The 19161-nt window shown below is 46.1% G+C and overlaps 1 protein-coding gene across 5 annotated transcripts in view; it reads left to right on the forward strand.

The window, feature by feature from the left end:
- The first annotated feature begins 14434 nt into the window (after positions 1-14434).
- ASAP3 (ArfGAP with SH3 domain, ankyrin repeat and PH domain 3) overlaps positions 14435-19161 on the forward strand; it is a 43899-nt gene continuing 39172 nt past the window's right edge. For 4 of the 5 annotated variants that reach the window (XM_081056385.1, XM_081056386.1, XM_081056389.1 and 1 more), the window contains exon 1: positions 14468-14844. In XM_081056385.1, the coding sequence (XP_080912511.1) occupies positions 14716-14844 (129 nt within the window). In that variant the 5' untranslated portion in view covers positions 14468-14715. Of the gene's footprint in view, positions 14845-19161 lie in introns of all 5 variants that reach the window. The other variant, XM_081056388.1, reaches the window with a different exon arrangement.

A 19161-nucleotide genomic window follows, 5' to 3' on the forward strand; every position in this document is an offset into this window, starting at 1 on the left:
TCATGTAATGATCATTTTTTGAAGGTAGTATTTTTTTTTTTTTTTAAGATTTTTTATTGGGGAAGGGGAACAGGACTTTATTGGGGAAAAGTGTGTACTTCTAGGCCTTTTTTCCAAGTCAAGTTGTTGTCCTTTCAATCTTAGTTGTGGAGGGGCAGTGCCGTTCAGCTTCAAGTTGTCTTTTCAGTCTTAGTTGTGGAGGGCGCAGTTCATTTCCAGGTCCAGTTGCCGTTTCTAGTTGCAGGGGTCACAGCCCCACCATCCCTTGCGGGAGTCGAAACGGCAACCTTGTGGTTGAGAGGATGCACTCCAACCAACTGAGCCATCTGGGAGCTCAGCGGCAGCTCAGCTCAAGGTGCCATGTTCAATCTTAGTTGCAGGGGGCGCTGCCCACCATCCCTTGCGGGACTTGAGGAGTTGAACGAGCAACCCTGTGGTTGAGAGCCCACTTGCTCATGTGGGAATCGAACCGGCAGCTTTCTGAGTTAGGAGCACGGAGCTCTAACCGCCTGAGCCACCGGGCCGGCCCAAAGGTAGTGTTATTATTATCACCACTTTGTAGATGAGGAAACCCTCAACTTAAATAAGTTCTCAGGTAACCCTCACACTTCTCTGGTGGGAGTATAAAATGGTACAGCCATTGTGGAAAACAGGCAATTCCTCAAAAAGATAATACGTAGAACTACCGTACAACCCAGTAATTATTCCTAGGTGTCTAGGAAAATGAAAACTTGTTCACGCAAAGACAAGACTTGCACGTTAATGTTCATAGAAGAATGATTCATAATGGCCCCAAACTGGAAACATCTAAGTATGCCTCAACTGGTGAACAGACACAAAATGTTAGATCCATACAATGGAATATTTTTCAGCCATAAGAAGGAATGAAGTACTGATACAATATGGATCCTCAAAAACAATATGCTAAATGAAAGAAACTTGTCCCAAAAGATCACATATTGTTGATTCCGTTTGTATGAAATGTCCAAATAGGCAACTCGAGACAAAAAGTAAATTAGTGGTTACCTGAAATTAAAGGTAGGGATGAGATTAACTGAATGGGCATGAGGGCTCTTCTGAATAGATATGCAAAAATTCTCAACAAAATACCAGCAAACCAAATACAGCAACACAAAAAGGATTAGACACCAGGGGATTTATCTCAGGAGTGCAAGGTTGGTTTAGAATCTGAAAATTCAAGTAGAATAAAGGACGAAAACCACATGATCATCTCAATAGATGCAGAAAAAACATTTAACAAAATTCAACACCCCTTCATGATTAAAAAAAAAGGGGGAATTTTCTCAATCTGATAAAGACCATATGTGAACAATCCACTGCTAGCATCATATTTATGAAATACCAAATGCTTTCCTGCCCAGATCAGAAACAAAACAAGGATGTCGACTCCCTCAATTTTTGTTTAGCCTTGTATTGGAGGTTCTAGCCAGGGCAATTAGGCAAGGAAATGAAATAAAAGGCATCCAGATTGGAAGGAATAAAAAATCCTATTTGCAGATAACATGATCTTGTGTATAAAAAGTCCTAAAGACTTTTGGGTAAATTTATTATTTCTCTAAAAAAAATGTCCCTTTTACATACATTTTCAGCTCTGCCTCTCACTGGCTGCATTACCTGGGAGCTTTAAAAAAACCCACAAATTTATTGAGGTATATCTTATATAATAGAAAATTCACCAAATTTAGGTGTACAATGCAATGATTTCTAAAAATTTTATCAAGTAACCGTTACCATAAATCAGTTGCAGAACAGTTTTGTGCCCCCCTGTAAGATCCCTCTGTCCCTTTGTAAAATAATAGCTCTCTTGAGATATAATTCATACACCATATAATTCGTCTATTTAAAGTATACAATTCAGTGGTTTTTAGGATATTCATAGAGTTGTGCAAAAAGAAATAGAAATCATTAACTAACTTGAATTGGCATTCAAAAGTTTCTGACTCCAAATTATGCCGGAACAAGATGGATTTACAGGCAAACTATTAAAACAATCTTGAACTTATACATTTTTCAGAGAATGGGAAAGAAAGGAAAGTCACTTAACTTATTTTATGAGGCTACAATAAACTTGATCCCCAAACCAGACAAGGACAATACAAGAAAACAAAATCACAGAGTAATTCTCTTAAACATAGAGGCACAAATTCTAAATAAAAATTAGCCAATGAAAGATAGCCTTTTGCAATAAAAATAAATCACAGCAAAATTGGATTAATCCCAGGAATACAAGCACGTTATCAGCACATTTGCTGCAAAACGCCAAGCTTTGCTTATGTACAGAATGTGAAATAGAAATGCTATTCTTTTGGACGTTTGCCCAGGAATCCGTTCCTCATTTATTCATTCAACAAATATTTGAGTCCCTGTTAAGTGCTGGTTCTGTTGTGACACCAGTGCATAACACAAATTCCTCCCTTCAAAAATGGAAAGAAAGCAACCTATGCAATCCCCCACATTAACAAATTAAAGGAAAAACCCATGTGACCATCTCCATAGATACAGAAAAAACACTCGAAAAATTCAACACTCACAAGTTCTAGAAATCTGATGGATAAATGAGAACGCACAGGAATGACTGTTCTACAGCAAATATTATACTTAACGGTAAAACCTTAAGAGAAACAAGACAAGGATACCTATTGTCAGTTTTACAAATCAACATCATCCTGGTGATCTCAGACAAAGCAATAAGACAAGGGGGAGAAAAAAAGGCCAGATCTGACTGCCCCAAACCCATGCAATTAGCTACTATACTCTCCTGGACAAGGGTCATTTATTTATCAGACATTTATTGAGCATCTACCCTGTGCCAGGGGGGGGCTCATAACTATTGCTCCTTCTTTGTCAAGGCTATCAACGTGCTTTAAGAGCTGTCTTCCTCTTTTCGTGGATGGACAAGGGCTGGCAGTTGTGAGTCTGCAGCACAACTCTTGAGGTGCCAGAAGTTCTAGGTTACATCAAGGATAGAAGACCAGACGTCTCTGGGGGTTCTAAAGGAGACTTTCTCACAGGGCTCAGCAGTGTGACAATACTGTTTTGCTATGTAGATTCATATATTTCATTTGCCTCTTGGCCATTCCATCAATCCTAGAAGAGAGAACAGGTAATAAAACTGAAGTTTGGAAAGCTTAAGAGACTTAGAACCACAAAAAGAACCAGAAGGGATCGATCTTCACTCGTTTTTTTTACAAACATTTTTTTGAGAACCTACTATGTGCCTGAATCTGCTAGGTGCTAGGGAAACCATGCCCCCTGCTGCCTTTGTGGAGCTTATAGCCTTTTCTAGTTCAAATCACAGATTTGTACATTCATTTAAACAAATACTTTAGAGCCTCTGTTCAGGCTGATGCGTCTCAAACTTCAACCCTCATCAGGAACAACTCACGGGCTTATTAAAGCACGGATTGCTGGGCCCCATCTTCCCAGAGTTTCTGATTCAGTCGGTCAGGCGTGGGCCTGAAAATGTGCATTTCTGACAAGCACTGAAGTAATGCTGAGGCAGCTGTTCACAGGCACCCTACTTTGAACACAGCACTCCCCATGTGGTGACATTGGGTCCAGGCATTACACAATGTAAAAACAAAAATGGTAGGGTACCACTGAGGAGCTTATAGCTCAGTGGGTTTGATAGTCATGCACGCATTCATTTTTGTTCAACAAACCAGGGCCTTGCATGGATGTTGTCATTTAGTTTTCAGAAAACCCTATGAGCCGGATGTAGCCCCGTTTTTACAAATGAGGAAACAGATTCAGAGAGTTTAGGGGATGTGCACATGGTTACAAATATGTCACAAAGCCCAGACTCCGGGTCCCCAAGAGTACCTGTTCTTAACCTCTGGTTAAACTGTACATAAATAATTTAGTGATGTGTTATATAAATGCTACCATTTAGGAAAGAATAGAATGGTTTGGGAACCCAGATAGACACCATCCATGGAAGAAGAAACTCACAGAGATCACATTGGGAGACATTTGCCAAAGGAAAGAGAGGGAGAAGGGTGCACAGCAAGCAGAAGGAACTGCTCTGGAAAAGGCCAGGTGGGTTTATGGCTTGAGTTTATAGAATAGAGTATCCCAGAAAATTCACTGGTCTCAGCTTCGTGCCAATCCTCAAGTGACTGCAGCGGAGAGTGACCAGCACGGTTCCCAGTGTATCTGTTGGCTGGTGACTGTGTTGATTCAAGCAGAGCCACACACCCCTCCCGGCACGCGTGTGCGCACGTGTGTATGCATGCGCACGTGTGTGTACATGCGCGTGGTCTCCGCGGGCGTTACTGATCACCCGGCAAGTTATTCTCCAGTATGGAGACCACTGCCCTCTGGTGGCCACTGATAAATGCTGACACTGGGAAAAGAACTACTCTTTATTGAGACTGTTAAGGATCCTTAGGGACGAGGTTTTATTTTTTTGAATCTCCCCCAAACCTTATTGAATAGGTATTACCATTCCCAGTGAGGCACAGAAAGGTGAAGTTACTTGCCTAAGGTCACACAGCTAGAAGTAGTGTAGGAATGACTAGGAAGAGGTAGTAGGATGAGGCAAGAAAGGAGTCTTACCTGCCTCCTTCTAGTCCAAGCTCTGGTGATGGAATGGGACTGGAATCAGGTTAGCCAAACTCCAAGTTTCATGGTGTTAGCCACCACGTGGCCCAGCCTCTAATTGGCATTACAGAGGTTCTCTTCTGACCTTGGACTTTTCTCTGTGTGTACAATGCTAGATGCTGGGGAAACAAAGACACAGCCCATTGCCCATGAAGAGCATGGCTCGTGTCCGGCCAGTGTAAGTTGTGTGAAGACACCTTGCTCCAGAAGCAGCAAAGGAAGCATGATTTGTGTGTGTGTGTGTGTGTGTGTGTGGTGTTCTAAAGGAACAGGTCTCCGGGAAGTATGAAGGCAGTGTCCCAGCCACAAGGAGTCTTCTTCCCCAGGCAGGGCATCCCCTGAGACAAGCCAGTGGGCACCAGGTAAGCTCCTGGGAGGTGCTGGGGAAGTGTTTGTTGGATAAATTACCACAAACTTGCAACATAGTTGATCCGCTGTCCATTGTGATGATACACATGATTGTTGTTGTTCTGGGTGGGCATGAGACATAGAAGGAAAATTCTCATCGGCGTGAACGTAATTAGCATTCCTTTGACCCAGACATACCCAGTTGGGCTATTTAGCTCTTCTCATTTTGCCAGCATTTTTCATCAGGGTCCAAGTCAGTAGTTTAACCTAAAACCAATTCACAAGTTGTGTAAAGTGTTTGAGAATGCACTAGGAAGTAAAAACCCAGGGAGAGGGAAATTATAGAGGTAGAGCACTGTGTCATTTATTCAGCAGCCTCAAGGTACATGGCACTGTCCTAAGCCTGACTCCTCACATCAACCCAAAGGGGGGACGGGGATGAATTCTTTCAGAGATGAGAAAGCAGCTCCGAGAGGGCAAAGGATGTATCCAAAGTCAGTGAGAGGCAGAGCTGAGATTCGAGCCCAAGTCGAGCCTCATGCCAACTCCTCAACCTGTGTGCCTGAGATTCTCAAAGTGTGTTCCCCAGGCCAGCACATGGGGATCACCTGGGTGCTTGTTAGAAATGCAGGTTATGGGCCGGCGCGGTGGCTCAGGCGTTTGGAGTTCCATGCTCCTAACTCCGAAGGTTGCTGGTTCGATTCCCACATGGGCCAGTGGGCTCTCAATCACAAGGTTGCCAGCTCGATTCCTCGAGTCCCACAAGGGATGGTGGGCAGTGCCCCCTGCAACTAAAATTGAACAGGGCACCTTGAGCTGAGCTGCAACTGAGCGGAGCTCCCAGATGGCTCAGTTGTTTGGAGCCTGTCCTCTCAACCTCAAGGTTGCTGGTTTGACTTCGACTTCGGGATGGTCGGCTGTGCCGCCTGTATAACTAACAACGGCAACTGGACCTGGAGCTGAGCTGCGCCCTCCACAACTAAGATTGAAAGGACAACAACTTGACTTGGAAAAAGTCCTGGAAGTACACACTGTTCCCCAATAAAAGTCCTGTTCCGCTTCCCCAATAAAATCTTTTAAAAAAAAATAAAAGAAATGCAGATTACCAGGTCCCACTGCAGATGTACTGAATCCAAAATTCTGGATGTTGGGCCCAGGAGCCTGTGTTTTAACAAGGCTTTCAGGTGATTCTGTGCGATTCTCAAGTAGTATGATCTCAAGTAGTATGAGAACAACAGACCATTGCCATAGTAGTTCTTGTGCTTCAACTGTCCACAGTCAGATGGGGACCAATAACCCTAGTCAAGACATTCTATAATATGCTAGAGGAGGAAGAGTTGTTCTGGGGGTTCTGAGAAGGTTTCATGGAAGAGATGCCACTTGAATTTGGCCATGATGAATGGAAGGACTTTAAAGATCATAAATGGAAGAAAAAGCCTTTTAGGTAGAGCAGAGGCAAGGAGGCCAGAAAGTACCTGTTCATAAATGGGATAGAGGCCAGTTCATGAAAGGCCTTGCCTGCCAGGCTCAGAGGTCCAACCCTTATCCTAAAGGCAGTGTGGAGCCATGGAAGGTTTTTGAGCACATGAGTGCTCGTAGCTCAAAATCCCAGTAGCTCACTGCCCAACAACAGCGTTTTCTTACTTACCCACTGTGATAGATAGAAGACAGAACTCCCCAAAGATGTCCATGTTCTAATCCCCAGAGCCTGTGAATATCTTACGTAACATGGCAAGGGGAAATTAAGATTCAAGATGGAATTAAGGCTGCTAATCAGCTGACCTCAAGATAGCGAGCTGAGCCTGGATAATCCAGGTGGACCCCATGTAATCACAATGGTCCTTTTAAGTGAAAGAGAAAGAAGAGTCAGTAAAAATGAGAGATTTCAAGATGTTACACTTCTGGCTTTGAAGCTGGAGGAAGGGGACGCAAGCCAGGAATGTAGGCAGCTTCTAGACGTTGGAAAGGGAAGGAAATGGATGCTTCCCTTTGAAGGAACACAGCCCTGACAACACTTTGATTTTAGCCTAGTAAGACCCATGTCAGACTTCTGACTTCAGAACTAGTTAGACCTCCAGAAAACTGTAAGTTTTCTAATACAAATAAAAACATCAGGCACCATTTTCTGAGTGTTTACAGTGATATGTACTTTATGAACATGCTTCCTTTAATCCTCACAACACCCACGTGAGACACATTATCATTGTCCATATGGGGAAACTGAGGCTTGCCCAAGCTAATAAGGAGCACAGCCAGCATTGAAAACCAGAGCTATCTCCAAAGCTTATTCCCATTAGGCTTGAGAAAAGACTTTAGACCACCCCTGACAATCTTCCACTTGAGGTTACCTGGAGGGGCTTCGGCCAACAGTGCTGGAGGCCTTTCCTGGATGGAGCAGGGGCCAAGGGGTTGGAGGATCCTGGAGATCCTCCCCCTCTAATGAGGAAGTTGGTGAAGACAAACTTGAACTTTTCAGTGTTCCCCCCTTGCTTGGGTCTGCTTGCACCTCGGCCAAGGGAAATAGAAGCCCAGACATTGGGCATCTGTTCACAGCCAAATTGCCTGCATTTGTCTCCTGGTTCCATCACTTGCTTACTGGTAATTTCCTTGGGCAAGTTCTTTACCATTGCCTGACTTAGTTTCCTGTTCTGTAAAATGGGGATAATAATAGTACCTACCTTTGAGAGTGTACTATGAGCTATTGTATGTAATGGGCTTAGAATAGTACCTACACAGAGTAATTCTGATAACTCTTTTCATTATTATTTCATGGCATGGGAGACCCACCCCATCCCAAGCCCTCTTCCCAAGAACATTGGTGGTGATCGGCTGTGCAGACAGGTTCCTATACATGCCCTTTTAATATGAGTATTTTTATATGTTCACCAAATATCTCTTTAGGATTTTTCAACCTTTTCTCGGTTTGTGCACCCTTTGGGAATCTGATGACAACTACAGACCTTTGTATATCTGATCAGTCTACACCCTTCTCTGAAAATTATCCCTGGGTGCACAGGGGTAGGTCCCCACAAGTATACTTATATTCTGTGGGTGTTGGTGGGCCTCCACAGCTCACAGGAAGTCGAGCCCACCCTAGTGAGTACTCAGAGCTGCTTCGCCCAGCCTTCCAGCTATGCAGCCTGTGTACTACCCAACGCTAGGGGACGCCGGGATATAGATATCCCAGAGTTGTGTAACCTGGAGCCTCGTGAGCTTCTGTTGCAGGCTGGGGCAATTCAACTCTCAAGGGAATTTAAGAGTTGAGATTTTAAGATTAGTGTCTGCTGGTGGCTTAAACTGGAGATAAGCAAAGACTATTTGGCCCTGGAGAGTATCTGCCTTTGGTTCTTGGGTACTTTCTGGTTTCTTGTGGGACCTTTGGGTAGGAAACATCTTACACAACTTGAGGCCACAGGATCATGGAGCTCCTAGTCTAGTAAAGGGTTCGAGTGGGTCTTTATACACATATGCACACACAGGAAGTGAGGGAAAAACAAGAAAATGAAACATGATGGGGCAGCACAGGGGCCTATGGGAAGGGCACTAAGCCATCTCACGGCATCAGGGAAGAATTCTTGAGGCAGAGACATCTATGACATCCAAGTCATGAGGATGAGTAGGAGATGGCCAGATAAAGAGCTGGAAGAGTAATGCTGGCAGAAGGAACAGCCTGTGCCTGAGCAGAGAGGGGGCAGTCTGGTAGCCTCAGGAACTAGACGTGGTTGTTTTTCTTTACCTGAGAGGTAGGATTGAAGAGGCAGATGGGGCTAGATCAGGAAGGGGCTGTGGCCATGTAAAGGGGCATGGACTTGATCTTAAGGGTGAGGAGGAACCCCTCTTTGCATCCATTTTTCCCTTGGTGATCCTCATTTTCCACTTGTGGTCTCACCTCGCCCCATGACATGAAACCTGAATTCTCCACTCCCTGGAGGTGAGCCTAGAACCTACCTCCAGAGGATGGATCATGGAGCAGTGGAAGAAGCAGGGATTTTGACATCAGATAAACCTGGATTCTTAATTCTGCTCCTGCCACTCACCACTCATGTAACTTTGGCCATCAGAAAATGGGGGTAGTAACATCTACTCGATCCAGCAAATATTGATTGCGTACCTGCAATGGACAAGCTGTAGGGACAATACGTAACACAATTGAGCTAAGACACACTGTGTGCTGGGCACTATTGCCTAATCCTTTGCATCCATCACTTCATTTAACCATTTCTATAACCCTGTGATGGAGGTACTAGCATTTCCCCATTTTACAGATGAGGAAACTGAATCCCACAGAGATTAAGGGATAATATTTGCCCAAGGTAGATAGCAAAGCCAGGATTCAAACCCAGGCAGTCTGGCTCCAAAGCCTAGGCACTTAACCTGGTTTCCCACAAAGCCCTAATCAGGACAAAGGAGCCCCTGCTCTCGCAGAACTTACATTCTAATGGAGGGAGTGCACAATAAACAATAGGCAAATAAGAAAAGCAATGTGTTAAAAGGTATAAGTGCTAGATAGGAAAAAAAATAGAGCAGGGTAAGGGTGATAGAGAGTGTGGGAGAGAGGTAGGTCACTGTAGTTTCAAACGGGATGGTCAGGATAAGGATCATTAAGACGGTGACAGTTGAGCTAAGTAACTTGAAAAAAAAGTGGCCATGTGGATAGCTGAGAGAAGAGTATTTGGGCAGGGGGAGCAGCCAATGAAAAGGTTCTGAGGCAGGAGTGTACCTAGTGCATTCGAGAAACAAGTGTGATTGGAGCAGAGGTGGGGAGCAAGGGAAAGAGTGAAAGTAGATGCGGTCAGAAGGAGACAGTTTATGTAAGGGTTTGCAGGCCATGCAAGGACTTGGCTTTTGTCTGAGTGACATGAGGAGCCATTGGAAGGTTTTGAGGAGTGAAATTATGTGATCTGACATAAAAGGTTTTTTTTTAATTTTTATTGGGCAATATTGGGGAACAGTGTGTTTTTCCACAACCCGTCAGCTCCAAGTCAAGCCGTTGATTTCACTGTAGTTGTGGAGGGCGCAGCTCACTGGCCCATGTGGGAATCGAACCAGCGACGTTGGTGTTATGAGCATTGTGCTCTAATCAACTGAGCCACCTGGCTGCCCCTGACGTGATATTTTAAAGGATCATTTGCTGCTCTGTTGCAAATAGACTGTAGAGGAGCAAGGGTGGAAGCAGAACAATTCAAAGATTCCTGAAGTAATTTAGATAAGAGGTGATGGTCGCTTGGATCAGGCTGGTACCAGTGAAGTAATGAGGAGTGGTGGATTCTGGATCTATTTGGGGGGTAGAGCCAACAGATTTCCTGATGTGGGGAAAGTGGTTTGGAGAGGGAAATCAGGAATTCAACTTTGGACATGTTAGTTCAAGATGTCCGATTAGACTTCAGGTGGGAGTGTCAAGGTGGCAGTCGGATAGAGTGGTGACTTTTCAATGACTCCTGCTGAAGGGGGAGCAGGGAAATGGGCAGTAGTTGGAGGGAGAACTAAGGACAAGAGGAATTGTTTCATTCTGGGAAATGTTACAGCATGCATCTCTGCTGATGGGAACGGACTTTTCTGTGTGGTCTTTCTTATCTTTGCTCATTCTGTCCCCAGCTCCCTCAGACTCTTCAGGACTCAGCTCAGGTGCCCCTTCTTCACTAAAGCCTCCCCAGATTCCCTGAGCCCGATACCAAAAGGGCTCTCTTTTATCCTCCCCACCCCTAATTCCCACTGGATCTTTTTAAGGGCATTTACAATTTGCATCTTATGATTATTTGAGTACAAGTCCCTTGACAACTGCTCCATGTTTTGCCCATCTTTGTATCTGCAGCCTTCCCACTCCTCATTTTCCACTCAGGAGAAGACACCTAGAACTGCTTGATAAATGTTTGTTGCATGAACAGTTGAATTCCGGGGAGCCAGATTAGTGTAGGCTGGTCCAGGGACCTAGAAAAAGCTATTTTATAAGTAGTCTGTCTCAAACTCTTCCCTTGAAATAGCCCTAATAAAGTGAATGTTTACATAGGGGAAATCGTTTGAAGCAACTGGAAATTTTCTTGAAGGCACATGTTTTCTCTGAAAACTCCTAAAAATCTTGTACCCTACTCTGACATAGCTCTGGGTTTATATTATTTCCATTTAATACTGTAATTTATTTACCATTTGTTTTTCCATTTTCTCCCCAAAATCTTGAAATAAAACTTATGCTTCAGAAAGGGGCTCACCATCAGTAGCATGTGTCTCTCAGTTTGAGTAACTGATATGGGATTTGACATTAAAATAGTTGCTTAACAAAATATTAAGGAATTTGTTAGCCTACAAGATATTATGACAACATTCAGCCTCTGGTGGGTGGCATATTTTAATCATAGGAGAAAATATGTGGAACAGTCATATCTACTTAATTTGTAAGAGGCAATTATTTTCTAGTTAGGTAGCATAGTTCAGTGATTAATACTAAACCAAAACCAAAACAAAAAAAGATTTTGGAGTCATGTAGACCTGGGTCGGAATCTTGATTATACTACTTGTTCATTCTGACTTTATACAAATTAACCTTTCTAAGCCTTAGTTATCCCACCTATAATACAGAGATGGGCAGAATAATATTACCTGCCTCATTGGATTGGTGTGGGTACTGAGTGAGCTATAGTTTGTATAGCACTTGGCACCCCAACTGGTACATAGTAAGCACTCAAGAAATAAATAAATGGGCCAGAGGCCCAGACAGCAAACAGGTGGTTACAATTCACAATGAGAAGTGCTGTGGCAGGGAATATCGGGTCCTGTAGGAGTCTCTACAGGGATATTGGGGAAGGCTTCCTGGAGGAACTGACATCTAATTAGGCCAGTTGAAAGGAGGTGGGGAGTGTTACAGGCAGACAGAAGAATAGTGAGAGGGCTCAGATCATGGCAGGGAGGGAATGGTGAGAGATAAGGCTGTAAATGGCAGGAGCATGGAGATCATGCAGGACCAGGCAGTCATGAAAAAATGTTTGTCTTTCATCCAGAGACCAATGGGGGCCACTGAAGAGTTCTAAGCAGAGGAGCAATGGATCAGATATGCAAGATTGGGGGCAGGGAGACCAGCGAGCAGGTCAGAAGTGGCATGGCCTGGACTAGGGTTGGCCTGGAGATGGAGAAGATGGCCTCATTTGTGAGACATTTAGGAAGCAGTGATAAGACTTGCTGACTGAGTGGAGATCTGTGGAAGGAGATGGAGAGAATGACTCCAGGGAATGAATGGTGGTGCCTTCACAGGGACATAGAAGAAGCTGGGGCCAAGGGCAGTGTATAAGATAGCGAGTTCAGTTTTGGACATGTAGAATTTGAGGTGTCTGTCTATGACATAACCATGTGAAACCATCCCATAGGTAGTTGGATACATAGATCTCAAACCACAGAAGCTCCTAGGCTGAAGATGGAGAGCTGGAAGATGTGGTAGGCTCAATAATGACCCCCAAAGATAAGTAGGACCTAATTCTGGAAACTGTAAATGTTATCTCGTATGGCAAAAGGAATTTGGCAGGTGTGATTAATTTAAGGATCTTGAAATAGGGAGATTATCCTGGATTATCCAGGTAGGCCCTAAATATAATCACAAATATGCTTATAAAATGGAGGCTGAGAGAGATTTCACCACAGAAAAGAAGGCAATATAACATAGAAATGAGATGCCCTTGCAGGTAGAGGAAGTTGGCCACAGGCCAAAGAATGCAAGGAATGCTGTTCTAGAAGCTGGAAAAGGTAAGGAAACAATGCTCTCCTAAAGCCTCTCTACACTTCTTGTATTAAGCCACCAAATTTGCAGTAATTTGTTACAGCAGCAATAGGAAACTAATACAGAAAACGTCAACACTGATGGTGTAAAGGAAGCTGGTGGAGTTGGATGAAGGTGTCCAAGAAGAGTGAGAAGAGCAGAGGGGCCAGCAGAGGGCTCCCAATCTCTCCAGCATTTATGATACATGCAGAGAAAGAATGTCTCAGAAAGGGCCTGGAGAAGGAACAGTCCCAGAAAGGAGCATCACCAAGGAAAATGGTTGTTCTAGAATTCAAGGAAAAGGATGTTTCAAGAAGGAGGGAGTGGTTAACATGGCTAGATGTTCCTAGAAGTTGAACAAGGGCAGTGCCTGTTGCATTTTAAGAGAAGGAGATCCTAGTTGACCTTGAAATAACTCTTTGGGTAGTTGGGGCTGAAAACAGACTAGAGAGGGTTGAAAGGTGACTGAGGGGTGAACCAGAGTTATATTCCACAGCATAGTCATCGTGTCTTCTCCACCAGCTTGGACATATTTTTTCAACGTTCGATTCTATTACACAAGTAGTATATGTTCCTTACAGAAAAGTTAAGATATACAGATTAACCAAAAGAAAAAAAAATTACTCATAATGTCCTCAGCTGGTAATATTTTAGTGTATGTCTTCAGATTTTCTTTTTCTAGGAAAACTATATAATTCTCTCAATCACCTTATGGGGTAAAATACCATCAGGCCATTTTAAGAGGAGGAAATTCAGGCTTAGAGAAGCAAGCAATTTCCCCAGCTGCACACAGTTGGTTAAGAGCAGCACCAGGATTGAAACTTAGATCTATCCGACTCCAAAGCCAATGTTCTTCACTTTGGTACTGCCCTGATATTTTTACTTGAAGAATTCTTTTCCAGAGGGCCTCTGGCTTCAGAACTAAACTAAGTGAATTTCTATCCTGAACCCCATCCCTCATCCACCCAAGGATATAGGTAGTTCCCAAGAGGAAGAGGTTAGTCGGTAGGGAGGCGTGGCAGTCTTTAGCTTGGTAAGGATGGTGAGAGGGGGTGAGGATTGAAAGTCACCAGAGTGAACCCAGGAAGAATGAAGGCTGCGGTGAGAGGGCCAGGTAAGGGGGAGCGGGTTACTGAGCGCCTATCCGGTACACGCACACATTAGGTTCTTTCCTCGCAACATCATAACCAAGTGGGCATCAGACTTTCCATTTTGCAGAGGAAACTGAGGCTCCAAGAAGGCATGTAATTTTCCCCAAATCACAGTTACCTAGGGGCGCCCAGGAGGCGGGGCACGCGGCTGGGGGCGGAGCCAAGAGGTGGGTGGGCAGCCCAGGAGGCAGGCGGAACCCGAGGCAAACAGCTGGGAGTGGGGAGTAAGGGAGAGGTGGGGCGATTCCGGGTGGAGCGGGGCAAGGACACTGGCAGGCGTTGGGGCGGGGGGTGGTAAGGCTGAGCTGAAGGGGCCAGGTCATGGGGGCTGGGAACGAAGGGAGGCCCGTGGGGGAGAAAACTTAGGAGGCCAGGGAGCTGGCAGAAAGTAGGCGGAGCTGTGGAGGCTCCGAGAGGGAGAGAGGGGGCCGGGAGATCTAGGGAGGCCGGGGGCGGGACAACGAGGTATGGGGCGGAGCCGAGGAGCCAGCGAGAGGCCAGGGGCGGGGCAGTGAGCAAGGGGCGGAGCTCTCGGGCTGAGAGGCCAGAGGGCGTGGCCGAGGAGCCCGGCGGAGGGACCGGGACCGCTGTCCAGGCGAGGTGCAGAGAGAAGCTGGAAGGCTGGCGTGGGGCTGAGAAGAGGACGGGGTGGGGAAGCTCGAGGCTCCTGGGGCGTGAGAGGCTCGGCGGTAGGTAGCTGAGCAGTTGGGGCGGGGCGACGCGGAAGGGGTGGGGCGTGCGAAGTCCCTGAAGGCGCCCGAGGAGAGCTAGCTGTGTGGCCAGCCTCGCGCTGTGGAGCGAGCTCCCCGCGACCCGCTCCGGCAGTCCCGGAGCCCCCGCCCCGCACCCGCCATGCCCGAGCAGCTCAGCGTCGCCGAGTTCCTGGCCGTCACAGCGGAGGACCTCAGCTCTCCAGCCGGGGCTGCCGCCTTCGCCGCCAAGATGTCCCGGTGCCGGGGGGCAGCCCTGACACGGGAGGAGGTGAGGGGGCTGAGGCGGGAGGGATCACGAGTCCGGGAAGGGTCTCGCCTTGACGTTCATAGGCATGACCCGCGCTACGATGGCCCTTACCGCTCCCCGCAAATCTGCCCTCTCTCTGGATCTGTGAGAACCGAGTGCATCACAAACATCCGTGTCCTCACCGTGGATGCCGGGGGAGGGCCCGAGGGTCTGTTTGTGGGGGGCCTCGCGGTCACCGCGATGACCGACTTCACAGCTCAGAGGACATGTCCCCAGTGCTCTCGGTGACCTGCCCCATCGCATGTGTTAGCTCAGCGACTCACTGCATGTGTTCCGGTTTTCATACTCGGAGCCCCACAAGTTTGGTCCCCAAGTCACTCCCCTTCTGGGAAGCAGGCCTTCCCGCCTCGGTCCTGAACTTACTTCTCCCTGCTGCAGGGAGGCCCCCTCCCCCTGGCTGCTGGCTCTGAGATTTGGCCGGTGTTTGAGGAATGAGTGCGAACGAGTAGGCGCCAGGAGCTGGGGTTCACCTTGGCCAGGCTGTTGGCAAGTTTCTCGTCTGTCTCCCCTCCCCTCCTCTTTGTCTTTCCCAGCATCGCGTCCCAGGCCTTTCTTTGGCTCTTGCAGCCTGCCCCACCCCATTCCCCTGCTCTTTGGAGTTCATTCCTCTTCTCTGACCTGCTGCACTTTCCCGGGCCTCCCCTGCAGGTAATATTCTAAGGCAGACACCCTGTGGCTTTGGGCCAAGGGAAAATACTGTGTTTTTGCAACTCCCTTTGCGAGGATGCCCAGATTTGGGATGACATTTTGGACCTCAGTGGCAGCACTCACCTTCCATCTTTCACCCTGAGAGTACTGAGCACCTACTGTGTGGCTGCTACAAAGCTCAATAGTTCATAATACCCTGGGTCAATGTCTTGGGAAATCTCTCCTTCTCCTCTCAGGCTGAACCTTCATCTCAGAGTCTGTGTGTATCGCTTTGTAGGAGTGACAGGATTGTGGAAAGAGCATGAGCTTTGGGGGAGGCAGACCTGTGTTCAAATTGTGACTCTGAAGTTTGCCAGCTGAGTGACCTTAGGCGTGTGACCTGATCTGTTTGAGCCCCACTTTTGGCATCTGTAAAATGGGGATAATAATGTTTACCTCCCAGCTCTATGGTATTATATGAGGCAATGCATGCACAGCATGCATCTTGATAAATGGAATGATGATCAGGTTAATTGACGGATCTCTTTGGACAGTGACTGGGTCTCTTTTGTCCACTTCCCTCACAGAACCCAGCCTAATGCTTCGCACAGAATAGGGTTACAGGTTTAAATTAAAATAAGAAGCAGCCAATGGCCTTTGGCTTCCTTCTTTGGGCAGAGCCACTAGCTTGGAGTCTACCACCTATGCACGTGGATTGTATTTTACTGGGAGGCTCACAGGGAAACTGCCACAGAGCCTCTTTCTGAGGAGAGCTTCCCGAGGTTTGTCTTCATAGGCTCACATTTCATGACCTGGAAGAGTTCAGTGCCATTGGCACCATTAGGACTGTCATAGTTCACCCTCCTCTCTGGGTTGTTCATTAAAATGTTAAATCAGAGCAGGGGTGGGAAAGGGGCTGTACTATGAACCCTTCTCCTGGGACAGAAATGCCCATTTATGCCCGTGCACCTGGCCTTGCCTGGCTTGGTGTGTGTAAGTACTTGTGTGTCTGGAGGATAGTGGGGAGGGAGCCGGTGGAATGGGTCTGGAGGCCACAGTGGGCTCTGGTCAGGGTTCAGTTTTGTCCCAGTTCAGACCTGACTAAACCTGGTCTCCTTTGTCTTTGGGACTTCGGTTTGGTGCACGCAAGGTTCATTTAGCAACAGAAAGCCTGTGGCACCCAAACACAGCTTTTCTCTTCAGCATTTCACTGCCCCAAAAGTTAGAATCTGACCTTTGGATTGGACTCTCCTGAGGTTTCCTGTTTGGTTTTGCATTCATGTTGATATTTACATGTAGTTTGATGCTGGCATACCCCTCCCCTTTCCTGGGTATGACTAACCCACCCCCAGGCTTGAAGCAGGATGAATTTGGCTGAATCAAAATGCAACTGATTCTTAAAGCAAGTCTTCCAGTCCCAGCTGGTTTCCTGGGAGTAACTAGGGACTCTGTCCTGGGACTTGTAGCCCTTTTTTGCAGTCCTGGGCAGGTCAGAGGAAACTAGAATGTCAGCGCTGAGGGATCCTTTAAGATGGAGATCACCTAGGAACATTCTCATTTGAGATGGGGAAACTGATGTCCAGAGAATGCAGGGGACTTGTCCAAGTTCACACTTCTGGATAGGGGAAGAATTGGTATTTCTATCCAAATGTTCTAACCCCTGGTCCTATTCTCTGTCCTTCTAAAGTCCAACTGCCTGCCCTCCCTATGTAAATTCTCTGAACCTCAGTTATTACACCCTTAAAATGGGTCTAATCATCCCTCCTCGCTTACTTCTCTGGGTTGTTAAAGATTTTTTAGTTTTAATTGTGAAACACGGTACAAATGCAAGGGAGTATTAAGACAGATAATCATTCTGTCAACCATCTTCTTTCTGTCCTGGGCCCCTTTACATCCATCATCTCACTGATATTCACAATAACACAGGTGAAAATGGGCAGAGAGAGGTTAAGGCAGTTGCCTTTGTCACGTAGTGGGTCTGTCTGACTCTAAGGCCTGTCCAGTTCTCCATGTCATCTCTGTGCTAGTCACCAAGGACATAAAGATGCTGCTCTCGTTTGCTGGCTGGGGAGATGTAGCCCATCTTAGAGATAAATTGGAACCCTAGGAGTCTGTCCTGAGTGCCCAGAGAAAGGTACAGTTAGTGCCATAAGAGGCTAGTGGAGCCGGGCAGAAAAAGAGCAGTGAGGATGTGTGCAATCAGGGAGAGCTTCCTGGAGGAAGTGACACTTCCAGGTGAGCCTTGAAGGATGGAACAACTCCATTAAGTGGAGAAGAAAAGTGAGTGAATTTGGACACTGGTGGGAAGAGAGCATATTCAGGACCCAAGTAAGTCATTTTGACCAATGCTGAGAATTCATGCTATAGTGTGCATCCAAACTACTAGTGAAACTGAAATCTCCTAGTGGACCTTGGATGAAGCAGTCCGCCACAAATAGGAGATCGTCAAAGCCTTGTGTTTTATATATATTTTTTGAGATTTAATGAAGTTTTAATTGCACAAAGGACAGAATTTTTAATTAAAAAATTTAAAAACATTACCAAAAAGGCTCAAGTTACCTGTGACCATGTCTCATAATCCCTATGCTCTCCCCCGAGGTAATTGCTGTAGAAATGTGCATTCTACCCAGTGTGAGTCCTCAGGGAAAATATATTATCCGTCAGGGGGTGCTAGTTAGGGGGTGCTAGTTAGGTAATATTTACCTAAATTGGTATCATGTCTTATAATGCACAGTTTTAAATTTTATTGGCGTCAAATTTATCTTTTCCGTTGTGACTTTTGCTTTTTTGAATCTGCTTTAGAAAGGATTTCATTCTTAATTCTTAATATTTTGTGAATGTTACCCAAAAAATACAGTTTTTGTTTTACAAAAAATGATAAACATTATGGAATCTTAGAGACTGTTGGCAAGACACATAAACCCTCTCAAACGTGTTTACGTTGAAGGGAAATTTGTTTTAAGGAATTAGAGGTGCCTTATGGGACTGAGGAGCAGTCAGTAAAAGTAAACCTCAGCAGCGTCTCACCGGAGGCTGGAAACTCCCCAGGGCCTCAGTGGAGGCTCGGAAATCATCGGAAACAAAAGCACCTGCTTCATCATTCTCACTGTTTCTTGCCTCTATTGCTTTCTGCATATCTGAACAGTGCTTTTGATCACTTGTCATCACACAGGCCCCAAAGGGCATAACACAGTATTTTGAGGAAGATAGGCAGCTTCAGCGCCCACATTCACGTGACCTCATTGGTCCAGCATCTAAAGGTAACCAGGCCAGTCTTGTGTGCCACTTCCAGGGTCCTGGTAGAGAGGTTAATGGCCCGGCCCAGCTTCTGGATTGGTTCCAGAAGCCGGGTCTCCACCCTGGTTTCATCAACAGAGGTCATGAGGGATAGACTCGGGCAGGATAAACGTGGCACAGAGACCTACACTGTGGAGGGGTGCACTTCTCAGAGAAGAGAGGCCCAGCCAGAAAGTTCCCCTACAAATCCACAGCACTTCTGCTTCATTTGGCACACTACGATCCAGAGAGTGGCAGTGTGCTCATCCTGTTTCGTGCCCACTCTGTTATCCAGGTATAGATGACCCCCAGTTTGGAAAACTCAGGTGTAAGGGAGTTAAAAGGATGGATTGGAGAGCTCAGGAGGTACAGCAT

This window comes from Rhinolophus hipposideros, assembly GCF_964194185.1.
Source record: "Rhinolophus hipposideros genome assembly, chromosome: 8".
NCBI classification, from domain to species: Eukaryota; Metazoa; Chordata; class Mammalia; order Chiroptera; family Rhinolophidae; genus Rhinolophus; species Rhinolophus hipposideros.